This window comes from Alosa sapidissima, chromosome 22 (assembly GCF_018492685.1).
Source record: "Alosa sapidissima isolate fAloSap1 chromosome 22, fAloSap1.pri, whole genome shotgun sequence".
NCBI classification, from domain to species: domain Eukaryota; kingdom Metazoa; phylum Chordata; class Actinopteri; order Clupeiformes; family Clupeidae; genus Alosa; species Alosa sapidissima.
The window spans coordinates 29979577-29994576 of NC_055978.1; the positions used below are offsets into that span (position 1 = coordinate 29979577).

General features: G+C 42.2%; 2 protein-coding genes across 7 annotated transcripts in view; one reads left to right on the plus strand and one right to left on the minus strand.

The window, feature by feature from the left end:
- cacna1c (calcium channel, voltage-dependent, L type, alpha 1C subunit) overlaps positions 1-15000 on the minus strand; it is a 239049-nt gene that overhangs the window by 222585 nt on the left and 1464 nt on the right. The window contains exon 1 of one of the 2 annotated variants that reach the window (XM_042079557.1): positions 2316-3330. The exons of the other annotated variant lie outside the window; for it this stretch is intronic. Within the exon in view, the coding sequence (XP_041935491.1) occupies positions 2316-2373 (58 nt within the window). The 5' untranslated portion in view covers positions 2374-3330. Of the gene's footprint in view, positions 1-2315; positions 3331-15000 lie in introns of those variants that run through there. 2 annotated transcript variants of the gene reach the window in all.
- dcp1b (decapping mRNA 1B) overlaps positions 11368-15000 on the plus strand; it is a 15277-nt gene continuing 11644 nt past the window's right edge. For 2 of the 5 annotated variants that reach the window (XM_042079553.1, XM_042079556.1), the window contains exons 1-3: positions 11368-11874; positions 12343-12383; positions 13031-13158. In XM_042079553.1, the coding sequence (XP_041935487.1) occupies positions 11719-11874; positions 12343-12383; positions 13031-13158 (325 nt within the window). In that variant the 5' untranslated portion in view covers positions 11368-11718. The remainder of the gene's footprint in view (positions 11875-12342; positions 12384-13030; positions 13159-15000) is intronic. The other 3 variants (XM_042079555.1, XM_042079554.1, XM_042079552.1) reach the window with 2 other exon arrangements.

Here is a 15000-nt window from a genome sequence, read left to right on the forward strand (position 1 = left end):
AATATGTGCAGTGTATTAGCAGTTACTTTATAAGAGCAGAATAAATATGGCTATGTGATATGAACAATGTATGAACAACATGTACAGATATGTGCAATGTAGTAGCAGTAACTATATTATAGTAGTAAGAATATATAGATATATGCAGTGCATTAACAGAATATATTATAAGAAAAACAGAATAAATATGGATATTCAGTATGAACCATGTACAGTATGTACAGCTATGAGCACTGCAGTGTGCTAACAGTACCATTGTCGTGCAGATACGTAACATTATAAGAGTATTAAGAATACAGGCATGACCTCACTGGACGTCTTCTGGCAGAAGTCAGAAAAGAGCCACATCAGGGCCACATCAGGGCCACATCAGAGCCACATCAGGGTCACATCAGGGCCAGAATTAGAACCTCTCCGGATCATGGTTCTGAAGCCAGTATAACACCCTCTCCGGTTCATGGTTCCGAGGCCGGTATCACACGGACGCTCTCTGTGGGGCTAAGTGTGTCAGGTTCACTGGGGACTCCTGGAGGATCAGGACTCTGGGTCGACCCACGCTGCAGCGGCACCATCAGGGCCAGATCAGGGCCATATCAGAGCCAGATCAGAGCCACATCAGGGCCACATCAGAGAAGCTGCACTCTGTAATGTTGTTATTGGACTACATCTGGAACATGACATCACATGTTCACCTTATGCTCTAGTTTTAGCATTTGGCCTCACACGGCTACTGTTGGCTAATTTGGCGTATCGGTTACTGTTGACAACACAGCAGCGACAATCACCACCTCCTCTCCTCCCGACTCCTCTCCTCCCACCTCCTCTCCTCCCGACTCCTCTTTCCCGGCTCCTTCTTACCAGCTCGGCATGGTGTCAGTTCTCTGGGGTGGTGTCGCCATGGGAGACCTTCAAGCTTGTTTATTATCAGTGGGACTGACCAATGACATGCAGAGAAAACTGGGCATGTGAGAATGTCTTACATAAAACACCTTCATAGATGCTGTACCCTACTTTGAGTTGGAAAACTGCAAAATCTCCACACTAAATAGGCGTAAGCATTCCCTTAATGTGAAACTAAAGATATGTTTTAAAAAATCTGGCTCAGTTCATTCAGAAACATCACATTTCATAATGACTCACAAACAGCACAGTGACCACTGTGGATCTTCGAGTCGGCTCTAGTTGGCCTGTTGGTCAACATGTTAATACAGAATCTAAACAGATTACATGTAGGTCGCAATCTATCTGGGAGGCTGCGCCACTCACATAAATGTCAAGCTCTCCTGCTTCCTCCGAGAGCACCCAGAATCAGTATGGCACTGTTGCTATGGGTCGCCGCCTCTGTTGCCATAGCGGAGGTGAAGGCTAAAGGTAGACACCACTAGTTCCACTTGGAAAACCCACTCTCGTGTAGGCCTACTGCGATAAGGCCGTGAGCGTTCAGTACAATGACATCAAGGCCATTTTAACGGGACCCAATACCAGACATGTGACATGAAGACTGTCAAATCAATGCGCCACGCTGGTTGCTTTGAAGGCGATACTAATTCACTCTCCTTGAACAAAGATGGCCTACCAGCAATAAGCTTTGCTACTGGCGGTATGTTTCCCTTTTTAAATACCACATAAATCCCAAACTTTTAAAAGGTTTCTTTTAAACAAGTAGGCCGCCCACTGGCCCCGAGCGCAAGAGCCTCCGCGCGTATCATGTCGGCTTTTAGTGATTTCGTGTCTTTCGTGTTTCCTTTTCAAAATTACATCTCGTGTGAAAGCCTGCGGTAGGAAATATATGTGATCCCGGAGGTTAAATGAATAGTCGTTGATGGCAATGCGCATAGGTTTCAGTCCCCGAGGCTACTCGTAGGCCGATTTACGCGCAGCACAACCACTGTTGCTCTGACGTCCAGGCGAGACTCCGAAAAGCCATCTGTTAATTTACTTTAACTTTGCTCATGGAAAAGTCCTGCTACCTCCCCGTTAGAGGTTAAGACGTTCTTATTCGGGGAAGAAGAGGTTGTCGGTGTATTCAATAGCCAACCTGCCAGCCTGCATTAACCTGTAACGAGATGGTAGGGTGACGGCGAGCGAGCATCTTAAAGAACATAATTACCGACGCAGATAAAGACGGGTCCGTCTGCTGTGATGCCATATATTGTCTTTATACTGTTTATCACCATTGATCATCTCCAATAACACCTCCGCTCCGCCACCTCCCCGTCCATGCTGCCTTTGAACAGCAATGTGCCATCATGCATTAATAAACACACACACACACGCACACATAACACATCCCAAAAGCAGAAAGAGATGTTTACCTTGATGGTTTTCAAGGGTGTCCTCCGGTAAGTACATGTTTTTGCTTTCATTTACCATAGATGTGGTCCAGCGTTATCCGTAGGTGAAGGTAGAGGATGGGAAAGAGGAGGGGTAGTGGGGAACAACCAAAGGAGGAAAAGAAATCAAAGAAAAAAATAAAATAAAACAAGCAACGGAAAGCTTGAGATATTCCTTCTTTTGCGCCGGAGTTAATATTACCTGATCCCCATTATGGAGTTAAACAACAGAAAGAGATATTCGCTGGAACCACCTAAGAAAACGAACCAGTGCATCCTCGGAACATCCGGGCCCTGCCTCCGAAACACGAGACCAGCACCACTTGCTGTTAGTAATCATCAAAAACGGGATCAAATTGCCCAGAAATCTCAGAAACGCAACAGCTCAACCAACAAGAAAACCGGGCGCTGGCACTGGGAAGGAAAAAAAGGTTCAAGATCTTAACGGCCCCCCAAAAATCCTAAATATTTGTATATTCCAGATCAGATCTCACACGAAATACATCTTCAGATTTTTACCGATTCCTTCGTTGTTGTCCAAAAACATTTGCAAGAGCATCGTGCTTCTCCAGGAGATATGAATTGAGTCCGTTCCAGTCTCTAAGCGCGGAGAGGGAGCCGAGCGGCTGAGCGAGTCCGTGCGCTTCTCTCTGCAGTGCCTGTGTCTGGAAACGCGAGGAGCGAGCGCGAGAGGGGGGAGAGAGAGAGGGGGGTGACGGCCGGGCCCCCCCTTCCCCGTAGACTCCCTGACTGGTTCCAGATGTTACTGCGCTAGAAAATAGAAGTAAGCTCCATGGCGTTCCAGACGTGCTATCTCCGGGGGGAAGAAAAACAGGAGTACAGCGAAAAGGTGGGCGGATTGTGAGTGCCAATTCAGAGAGAGAGAGGGTACGGAGTGAAGATGTTACGCTGCGCGGGATATTGGCCGTCTGGACGGGTTCATGTTTGTCCCTGGCAGCGCGATTTACGTTAACACACGGCGTACCTTTGAAACGGATATACAGAGAGCGTATCCACAGGCGATCAGCCTGGCTCAGGCATCGTTAACTGGTAAAATGTGTGCTCGAGGAAGACGTCATGAGGTCTGGGATGCGTCGAACCTCGGCGGTGCCCACCAATAGGCAGCCTTCTTTATTTGATATGAGACTTCTAAACCCAGAACCCTTCGGGGACGCCAGCTCAATCGGTCCACCTCAAACCGCACTCACGACCACATGTTGATCTACACCAAGCCAGGAACCTAACTTCCCGTAATAGTACTGTATCAAACACGAGATAATTTCTCAACAAAGACACATCAGCTGGTAGCAACACGCCATGATTATCGACATAGTCATCTCAAGAGGCTTATTTGCAAGAAAAAATCAATTTGTTGTGAGATTGCCACGCAACACATAGTTTGGTGTGGTGATGTTGAGCGGGAGAGGGAGGAAGATAGCGGGCAGTACCGACCCTGGGAACGGGCGCTGGGTGAGTCAGCACGGCCCGCTTCGGTGCCACGCTGACCATATATGAAGATGACCGATTACCGTTTTCCCCGTCAGCAGAACTATTTCCGTCCAGTGGGACTTTCCACAAGACCCCAAATAATGGCATTTGGTGCAACAAGGCAACGTCCATTAGAGAAGAGAAGGGGCTTCAGATTTAATCCCAAGTCGCTGGAATCCACGCATGACTGGGATCAGGAGCAGAATATATAAAGAAAAAACAGGATGCTACATGGGAAGAATTATGGCACCAGTTTAATGTGCATTCATGCGCAGTAGGCTACCCCATCCCCCAACCCCCAATATGGGAGGGAGGGTGTAACCCCTCCAATAATCAGAACTGGCCAATGCAACACCCCAATAATATGATTGAAAGTGCTATGATGAAGTTGGGGGGGGGGGTCAACTGCCCAAGCCACCTCATCCCCTTTCACCAATCCTTACTGGAACATCTAAAAGTGATCAAAAGAGTATATATACTTATACTTATATATATACACATAAATACATTCATGATCTCACCTAAGTAGATACAAGTCACGTTACAAGCAGTTCAATTTAGTAGTAAAGTCGATCCAATCTGCAATGATGTTTAGTCATGCAGGGGTTGAATCGCGTTTCCGGGAGGGCTACAGAAACAATCAGCCAAATTGTCAAACAAAGGAATTCACAGCAGACATAAAGGGCAAACCAGGGCCCCTGTCAAGTGGAGGTTTAGCCCGTTTGTGTTTGCTCTGATTACAGGCACACGTCCCACCTACACTCAAGAGACCAGGCGCGTCGGGTCAGCTCAGGATTCAGAAGATGACACCTAATGGGTGTGACCAGGCCGGTGTAGACAGGGTGGTGCCCTGGGTGTGATGGGCCACTGATGCAGATGAGCCGAAGTAGGTGGTTTAGTGGCAAACCTACTGTAGGTAGGATAACCCAGAGGAAGTTGTAAACCTGATAATAGAACAGCCCGAGGCTTCAATCTCCAAAATAAACAAAGCCAAAGGGCTCTTATTTCAGAAGGTTTATCACTTCCTCTGGGTCAACTTACAGCCCAGTAGTATTAACAACAACAACAACAACAACAATAACAACAACAACCACAACAACTCTAAAAAATGCTTTATCAGGGCACCTAAAGCACTTTATTATTACTGAGCAACACAATTATTACTGACCAGTAAAAAGGTCCAATAAATAACCTCAGATGATACTCTACGACTTTAGCTCTTGAACAGCTACAGCAAAGAACCTCAGATTATATTCCAGTAAAAGCTCTTAAATTTGGTGAAGCAGCATCAACAAAGTGTTTGTGCCTATAGGTTGAAGAGGAAGCTGCAAGGTGCTTTTCCTGTGTCTATAGGTTTAAGAGGAAGCTGCAAGGTGCTTTTCCTGTGCCTATAGGTTGAAGAGGAAGCTGCAAGGTGCTTTTCCTGTGTCTATAGGTTGAAGAGGCAGATTGTCTGTGGGCCTGCCTCACTTCTTACAGCTGTGGCGATCATGTTACTCACCCAGTCAGACCAGGTGCTCTGTGTGTGTGTGTGTGTGTGTGTGTGTGTGTGTGTGTGTATGTGTGTGTGTGTGTGTGAGTGTGTGTGAGTGTGTGTGTTTGTGCTCAGCTTGGATTCTGTTGGGGTTTAGGTAAAACCATCTCAGACTTAAAGGATTCCCAAGTCTGAAGCTCAGCGTTCCTTCAGGGCAAACATGGCTACTGTTTTACCACCGCGGGCACCGCCGTGAAATTCCATGTTTGTCTAGGGGAAGTGCGTGTTCGTGTTCAAAGATGGAGTTCAAATGTGCTCCTCAGAGCAGAGGCCAGCTGCCAGCAGTTAGGGATCCTTTGCTCTGCACTTGTCAAAGGCAGTAATGCCCTCTAGTGGCTAAATGAGATTGTACCTCTCAGTCAAAAGACCACGTCAGCCCTATTCAAGATGGACAACACAGAAAAAACAAAGGGTTTTCTGATAGCTCGTCTTAAATCTGTCAAAAAAGTGGATTATTCAGTTTCCTAGGATAGAATCCTGTGAGATGTGCACTTTTGACTTCATTAACAACTTCTGCCTTTCAAAAAAATAATTGTAAAAATTATTATAATAGAGATAATAAGATTAAATAAGATAATAAGAGAAAAAAATAAGATGTAAGATTAGCATTTGAGGTTTGCCTGACAGTGTGAGTTGTGATTGATTTCACAGAGAGTGGGAGACAGGAAGCAGTAAGCGTACTGACAGGAAGTGGTAAGCATGAACAGCACTGGTCCCACCCACAGTTCCTGCATCAGCCTATATGCAGGGAGCCCTCTGACCACCAAATGAACACTACAGACGTGTGTGTACAGTATTCGCTTTGGACAAAAGCATCAGCTAAATACCAGAACCTGGCTATTAATTCTAAATAACGGGACACCTAAGAAGTAGAAAAAGTAAAAAAAAAAAAAGTTTAATCACTGTTCCATATAAATCCTTATGAATGGTAACTATAACAACCATAGTAGGACGATGGTTGAGCCTGGAAGCAGGCTTCGCAACAATGGAATGAACTGTATACAAGCTAACTGTCCATGCTATCGCTGTTATAGGGCCAAAGAAAGATGTACAACAAACTGAACAAGTCGGCTTCTTTTTAAACGGAAACCGGGTGATAAGCGGGATAACGGCCTTGAGGTGTCCTGTTATATGGAATTAATGGACTCTGCTGCGCTTCGGGAAGTTCTTTGCCTCCCCCCCGCCTCGTCCGTTCATTCTGTATGACACCTCGGTGGCCATTATCCCTTATTAAATTCTGCTATGTTATTATGTTATATATGTACAGTATATCTATGTATATTCTGCTTATATATTATATATGTACAGTATATCTATGTATATTCTGTTTATATATTATCTATGTACAGTATATCTATGTATATTCTGCTATGTTATATATGTACAGTATATCTATGTATATTCTGTTTATATATTATATATGTACAGTATATCTTTGTATATTCTGTTTATATATTATCTATGTACAGTATATCTATGTATATTCTGCTATGTTATATATGTACAGTATATCTATGTATATTCTGCTATGTTATATATGTACAGTATATCTATGTATATTCTGTTTATATATTATCTATGTACAGTATATCTGTATTCTGTTTATATATTATTATATATGTATATATTCTGTATATATGTTATCTATGTACTGTATATATTCAGTATATATGTTATCTATGTATATTCTGTATATATGTTATCTATGTATATTCTGTATATTTGTTATCTATGTATATTCTGGATATATGTTATCTATGTACTGTATATTCTGTATATATGTTATCTATGTACTAGGGCTGTCAAAATAACTGATTAATTTCGATTAATTAATTTGAGAAAAAATAACTGATTAAAAAAAATAACGCAGATTAATCGATTCCGTGTGACCTTTGACCCCGAGCCATTCTAGTCAGTAACCATTAGACTGTAAAATAAAGGAGAGAGAAGAAAATGTGCTGCCTAGATCATTGATTGGAACATTTACTTTTTAAAAACGGCCTGATGTTGATAAAAATAAAGTGTTACTGTAAATAAAGCCCTCTGCAATGTCTGCAGCAAGGAATTTGCATATCACCGGAGTTCATCAACTCTAAAGTCGCACATCAATGCAAAGAAATAGTGTTGAAATGCCTTGTATGTGAAAAAAAACTTCTTCCACTTTTGAATTGATTTCCTCAGCATATTAGGTCATATCAAAGATTATTATGGTCATTATTTAAACAGTGAAAATAATAATAAAAGAGTTTTTGAACTTTAATGTCACTAATGCTGATTATTCAATGATTCATTTGAATTTAAATATTTAAAATACTTTCACAGCAAAAAATATATATGCGATTAATTTAGATTAATTAATCACAGAGTATGTAATTAATTCGATTAATTTTTTTAATCGATTGACAGCCCTACTATGTACAGTATATCTATGTATAGATTTTGTTTATGTATTATATATGTATATATTCAGTATATATGTTATCTATGTTTATTATACGGCTCTTCACAATGCTAGTAGAACGCTCCATTGACTTGAATGGGATTTCCCAAAGTTCTAGCGGTAAATAAATTCATGTAATTACCGCTGCAAACATATAATTACCGCTGTCAATGGCAACGGGTTTTGTGCTTCGTCTTTCATATCACTACGCAAGGACTGGAACTTCATTCCGCTGCGCGTCGGGGTCCGGTTCGCCCTGTCGGGACTTATTTTCCCAGTAATGACCGGCTTTCTATAAATTATCCCTTACATATTCTGTATATATGTTATGTACTGTATATATTCAGTATATATGTTATCTATGTATATATTCTGTATATATGTTATCTATGTACTGTATATATTCTGTATATGTGTTATCTATGTACTGTATATATTTAGTATATATGTTATCTATGTATATATTCTGTATATGTGTTGTATATATTCTGTATATGTGTTATCTATGTATATATCCAGTATATGTGTTATCTATGTATATATACAGTCTGGACCAAATGTCTCCAGTGCTGCAGATCCCCACATTTATAGACTTTGAACACGACCTCAGTACTTTATCACCAAGCAGAAGCAATATTTCACAAAGCGTCCACTTCTCTCTCTCTCTCTCTTTCTCTCTCTTTCTAAAGGTCAATGAAAAATACTTCTAGGACATTCACAGCAAGCCAACATCTGATGCAGTAGAATGCAGCCGTAAAAATCCCTAAATGTCATAATTGTTTGTCTTTATTCATATTTCCTGCTTTCTTGTTTGTTTTCTCGACTAGAACATTTTGACTAGAACATTTTGACTAGAACATTTTGAAGAGAAAATATGAATGACAATCTAACTATATTTTAAATTTGACATTCCCTGGAGAGCATTATTTATTCATAGGTGTAAATGTATACACACACCACCTCGTTTTGCCTTTCAGAAAGAACTTTGTGTATACCTGACCAAATCTGTGAGCGTTTGAACGAGGTGCAAAGGAGGGCTGTGAGTGTTTGAACGAGGTGGAAAGGAAGGCTGAAGTTTTATTTATGAGCTCTTTGGGACACTCCTGTCAGCTGATGTTCCTGCTCCCTCCTGTAAATCAAGAGCTAATTAATATAAACAAGATCAGTCCTCAACACCAGGCGCAGAGCACACACACACACACACACACACACACACACTCTCTCTCTCTCTCTCTCTCTCTCTCTCTCTCTCTCTCTCTCTCTCTCTCTCTCTCTCTCAAACACACACACACACACACTCTCTCTCTCTCTCTCTCTCTCAAACACACACACACACTCTCTCTCGCTCTCTCAAATACACACTCTCTCTCTCTCTCTCAAACACACACACACACACACACTCTCTCTCTCTCTCTCTCAAACACATACACACACTCTCTCTCTCTCTCTCTCAAACACACACTCTCATGTGGCATGTTCCCACCAACTTGTGCACAAACACTGTTTTGGAGGAAATTATCTCTGTCAGACTTTTTCATTTTTGCTGGTTCAGTAGTTGTCAAATACATTCTGACAGAAAGTCAGACAAACTGATACAGGCAGGCTTGCAGACAGATGTGTATAGGCACTAAGTAGACGTGTGTGTGTGTGTGTGTGTGTGTGTGTGTGTGTGTGTGTGTGTGTGTGCGCGCGCTAAGTCATGGCTATGCTGAATTCATGGCTATGCTAATTTATGGCTATGCTAAAGTCATGCTGGCACTCATTCTGCCCGGTTCTGGCCCACATCCTGTGTGTAGTCCTGAGTCAGGCACTTCGTCTCGTCTGGTTCCTTAACAACTGTGTGGCTCTGCACACGGACGGACGTGGAAAGCCTCTCACCGCTGAGTAAGTTAATCAGACTTGTGTATTACCTGCATATAATTATGGCATCATCTCAGAATAATCTGTGTGTAATCTGCTTTTACAATCCACGCTCATCACAGCACACATAGAGAGACTAGGCTTCCCGTGAACAACTGAGATTATTTCATTAACAGTTGAATAATATTGGCAGTTGTAAAATCGAATTGAATTAAAAGACCGCTATACAAGCTACTGGAGCCAGTTCAGATATGAGTGTGCAGGGCTTTGGAACATGGGTAGTACTGGCCCAACTTTATTTTTTGTTTATTATTTGTATGTGTGTGTAGGTGTGTGTGTTTTTATTATTATTACTAGGGCTGTCAATCGATTAAAACAATTAATCTAATTAAGTACATACTCTGTGATTAATTAATCTAAATTTTTTCTGTGAAAGTATTTTAAATATTTAAATTCAAATGAATAATTGAATAATCAGCATTAGTGACATTAAAGTTCAAAAACTCTTTTATTATTATTTTCACTGTTCAAATAATGGCCATAATAATCTATGATATGACCTAATATGCTGAGGAAATAAATTCAAAAGTGCTTCGGGAAGAAGTTTTTTTTTTCACATGCAAGGCATTTCAGGCCACAGATATAACCTAGGGGACACAATGAAAATAAATTAACACTCCCCTCAATGTCAACACTTGCAGACATTGCAAAGGACTTTATTTTCAACACTTTATTTTTATCAACACCATCAGGCCATGTTCCAATCAATGATCTAGGCAGCACGTTTTTGGAAGTAAATGTTCCAATCAATGATCTAGGCAGCACGTTTTCTTCTCTCTCCTTCATTTTACAGTCTATTTTTTACTGACTAGAACAGCTCGGGGTCAAAGGTCATACGGAATCGATTAATCTGCACTAATTTTTTTAATCAGTTATTTTTCTCAAATTAATTAATCGAAATTAATCAGTTATTTTGACAGCCCTAATTATTACCATTGCTTTATTATTATTTTCTATACTCTTTATTATTTTTATTTCTTATGTAGGCATTTTTATTTGCATTCTGTATTGTATTATTTGGTATTTTGCTATTATTCATATAATCATTTGTAAAACTCTTTGAGTCAACCCTGTTCTGTAAAATGTGTTTGTAATGTGGGTAAATGGAGGCTTATGTTTTATTGATACTTCGCTGGGTTGCACAGTAGGCGACTTCATATGTTGTTGTTTGTTTTGTTTATTGCTCTTAGCTGATTAGACTTGACTTATGTTATTGCCTATGACCTTCACTTGCATTGAACAGGCTGCTCATTTACATTTTATAGTGAAAGAAAAGTTTAATTCTAGATGCTTTACTTTCTTATACCGATGTATTTGTGCAGTGGACAGTGATCATGCAATGGTGGCTGTTTTAGATACACACCAAGTCCAGCTGTCACAATACAGCTCGCACTTGATTCTAAATGAATGGACTAGATTAAGGCCATCAAACCCAGTGAAGTAGCCAGCCTGCCTGCCCTGTGAAAGAGACCTCTGAAATGACACTCTCTCTCTTGTCTTGCATGCTCTTGTCAAGGCCTACATACATACATACATAAATAACGACTTAAAACAGGCCTATACATTTAATGTCTTGCCATTTACAGTTCCTGCGAATCGACTATGGGCTGTATTAGCGTGCGAGGGTGTAACGTTATCCAAAGCAACCACTAATCCTGTATCACGTGTTCATGCAGCAGCTGGTGATGCCTAACTGTTTACAATCGGCAAGAGCAAACATGGCTCCTGTCAAGAGACCAGAGAGCTTAGCCAGTATTTAGTCTGCGTCCCGTTGTTTTATTCTCTTCTCTTAATTTTACTCTCCGGAAGCGGCTCCATTAGACATCGGCAATACTTTTAGTGATTTAATTTTTGTACTATTTTAATTGTTTTCCACTTTAATCTGGATAAGAAACGGAGCTGTCGTCGTAGACCAGCTAAGTAGCTAACTAGCCAGCTAGCTTGCTCAACGAAGCATCCAGCTGGCAGGTTAAAAGTTGGCTAGCTTGTGACTCTGAGCAATAATGACTGCGAGTACGACTGGAGGCAGCTGTCTTACAGCAAAGGGGTTAGACATCAGTCTTGCAGCTTTACAAAGACAAGATCCCTATATTAACAACATAGTGGACGTGGCGAGTCAAGTTGCACTCTATACCTTTAACAGCAAAACAAATGAATGGGTAAGCTATTGAAGCTAAAAGCTAACTTCCCTGGGTAACGTTAGCAAAAGTATCAAGTCGCGCGCTTTTCTAATGAGAGCTTAGCTTTACTGTCCAGCAAGCACTAATGCCACTGTGCGTTTGGAGTAGATCTAACACTTTATGAAGTGGTTTGCCATGACTGTTGACAGTTAGTTAGCAAGCTCCTGAATGTATTTTGTCGGTCAGAGTAAGAGTAAGAAATTTGAAATATAGCGGCACTTGCTGGATAGCTAAGTCGCTAGCAAGCAAGGCTGTGATTACCAGTAGCAGCTAACGTTAACTTACGTTCACCTGTTGTTGAGACTTGACACTACATTTACCTACACGTGTTTAGTGTACATTTTAATATTAAACAGCAATGTATCATTTGTCAGTAATAATGAACTTGTATGTTATGGTCTGTGACAGCTGTGATCTGAAAAAAATGTGCTCTCTCTCTCTCTCAAGGAAAAGACCGACGTGGAAGGGACCTTGTTTGTGTACACAAGGTATGGTGTGGCAGCACTATTGAAGTGTATACGTAACAAATTCTTCTTGTTTTTATGGCGGTTGGCAAACAACGTCTGGTTGCATTACCGCCTACCTAACAAATTACCCAATACGTTGTGATTTGAAGACGAGAATGTAGAAGTGCTTGCTTTGATTGTTGCTAAAATATTAATATTGTCATCGCGCCTGGCCTGCCCGTGACGGCAGTCAGAGGGTCCATGTTATCATGATGTAAAGGCTGTGAATCTTAGCTCTTAACTGACTAGTGGGAGAGATGAGTGATGGCTTAAGGCTGATTTATGGCCAGTGCTGTCCTAGTGATGTGCAGCTGAACGCCCAGAGGCTCACCTGATTCAGGTAACAGGGAGCGTTTTAACTAGCTAGCAGAAGATAAGTCATGCAGGACGCCACAAAGTTTCCATGTTTTTATTCTGCTGACGCATACAAGAGCCATGATGGGGATAGAGATAGATAGATAGATACATAGATAAATACATAGATAGAGGTAGACAGATAAATAGATAGATAAATACATAGATAAATAGAGTTTGATATACTGTCTTAACCCTGAGGGAAATGCTGGTGTAGTCAGAAGCTCAGGGGTGGAGCTGAGGGACCTGACAGGTGCTTGTTGCTGTACCCGCAGGTTGGCCTCCCCCAGACACGGATTCACCATCATGAACCGACTCAGCATGGAGAATCTCACCGAACCCATCACCAAGGACCTCGACTTCCAGCTCCAGGACCCCTTCCTGCTCTACAGGAATGCCCGCCGTAAGTGCCCGACTAAAAATACCCTTGCAGCAGCAGGGCGGGCCTACCCTGTACTGTGTGGCTGCAGGACCCCTTCCTGCTCTACAGGAATGCCCGCCGTAAATGCCCGACTAAAAATGCCCTCTGCAGCAGCATGGCTAGCCTACCCTGTACTGTGTGGCTGCAGGACCTCAGTCCAGCCAGCCGGGAGCACACAGACACCCGAGCTGTCAGTCAGGAGTTCTCAGTCTTATCGGCAGATCAGCTGGGCTGCTTTCTCCTTCGTCACGATAAGAAGGATCTGCAGAGCCCTGGTGAAATAGATTGGGTGTTTTTACCCCGTGCTGTCACAAATGACTAGCCTTTGACTATATCCGATGTGCAGAGATGGATGGGCCAGCTGGCGCTAGCACATCTTATTGCTAACTATGATAATAATGAAACATATGAATTATTTTCAAATAAATATTTAGTCATAAGTTAGCTCCTCAGAGTGGAATAGCGCCATCATTTCTCTCTGTCTCCCTCTGGGCTGCCATGTTGTTTTTAGTGATTAGGACTCTCATTCCAAAACCTGCTCCCTCACCACTGTGTTTTAGTACTGGTGTTGTGATGTGTGTAATCGGAGCAATATTTGTTTTGGTGTCACACCCTGTTTTGTGTGCCATCAGGCTAATGCTTAAATGCAATAACAACAACCAAAAAATGATGTCAGTTCAGAGGAATTGTTTTTTTTTATCCACTAGCGACAGTCAAGGCGTGTGTGTCTTTGTGTCTGTGAGCGACATGGAGTGTGTGTGTGTGGGAGCGAGAGAGAGAGATAGTGTTTGTGTGTGTGTGTGTGTGTGACAGAGAAAGAGAGACATCGAGTGTGTGTGTGTGAGAGAGGGAGAATGTACATAGTGTGTGTGTGACTGAGAATGAGAGTGTGTTAGTGTCTCTGGTAGTGTGTGTGGGAGAGAGACGTGTGTGTGTGTGTGAGACAGAGAGGTTGCTTGCTGGGATTCCTGGCCTGAAGTGGGAGAGTGGGACGAGCTATGAGAGCGGCAGACTCAAGTGTGTGAGGCGTTCAGTTCCTTTTAAGGCGCAGAGGTATTTTAGTGGCAGCAGGCCTGTGTGTGTGTGTGTGTGTGTCTGTTTGTGTGTGTGCGTGTGTGTGTCTGTGCGTGTGTGTATGAGTGTGTGTGTGTGAGAGTGTGTGTGCGTTCTCTGCATGTGTGCCGCCATCGGCAGGGACTGTCAGAAGCCAGATTAGATAAAAACATCAGCTCTCTGAAACATTAGAAACACACAGCCTTGTTCTCCCTCCCTCGTTTAGGCACTGCAGAGCTCTCCTCCTGTGCCGTTTCCACACACACACAAAACACACAGGAACACGTTACATACTGCAGAGCTCTCCTCCTGTGCCGTTTACACACACACACACACATACACACACACAGACACATGTTTACACGCGGCTGCTTTGCTCCTCTCAGCACAACCTGATTCCTGTTTCTGTGTCATTAAGAGACCCCATTGGATAAGTTATGCTAAGTTTGGATAAGTATGCAACAGGTAGCGCAGGGAAATACAGGGAAAGAAATAGAAGGTTAGCTACTAAACGAAAGCAACGCCAGTGTCCATGGAAACCAGTCAGAACCGTCAGAAGAAGTTTTCTTTGCTCGGCAGCCTGATGAAGCTTATTGCCATGGTTACCGCCCCACACAGCAAGCAGCATATGTGTACATGAGGATCCAACATCATCACATACCCTTATACACACACACATCATCACACATATATACACACACACACACACACACACACACACATATATACACACACACACAGCCGTAGGATCCTGAGCACATTTTTTTATCT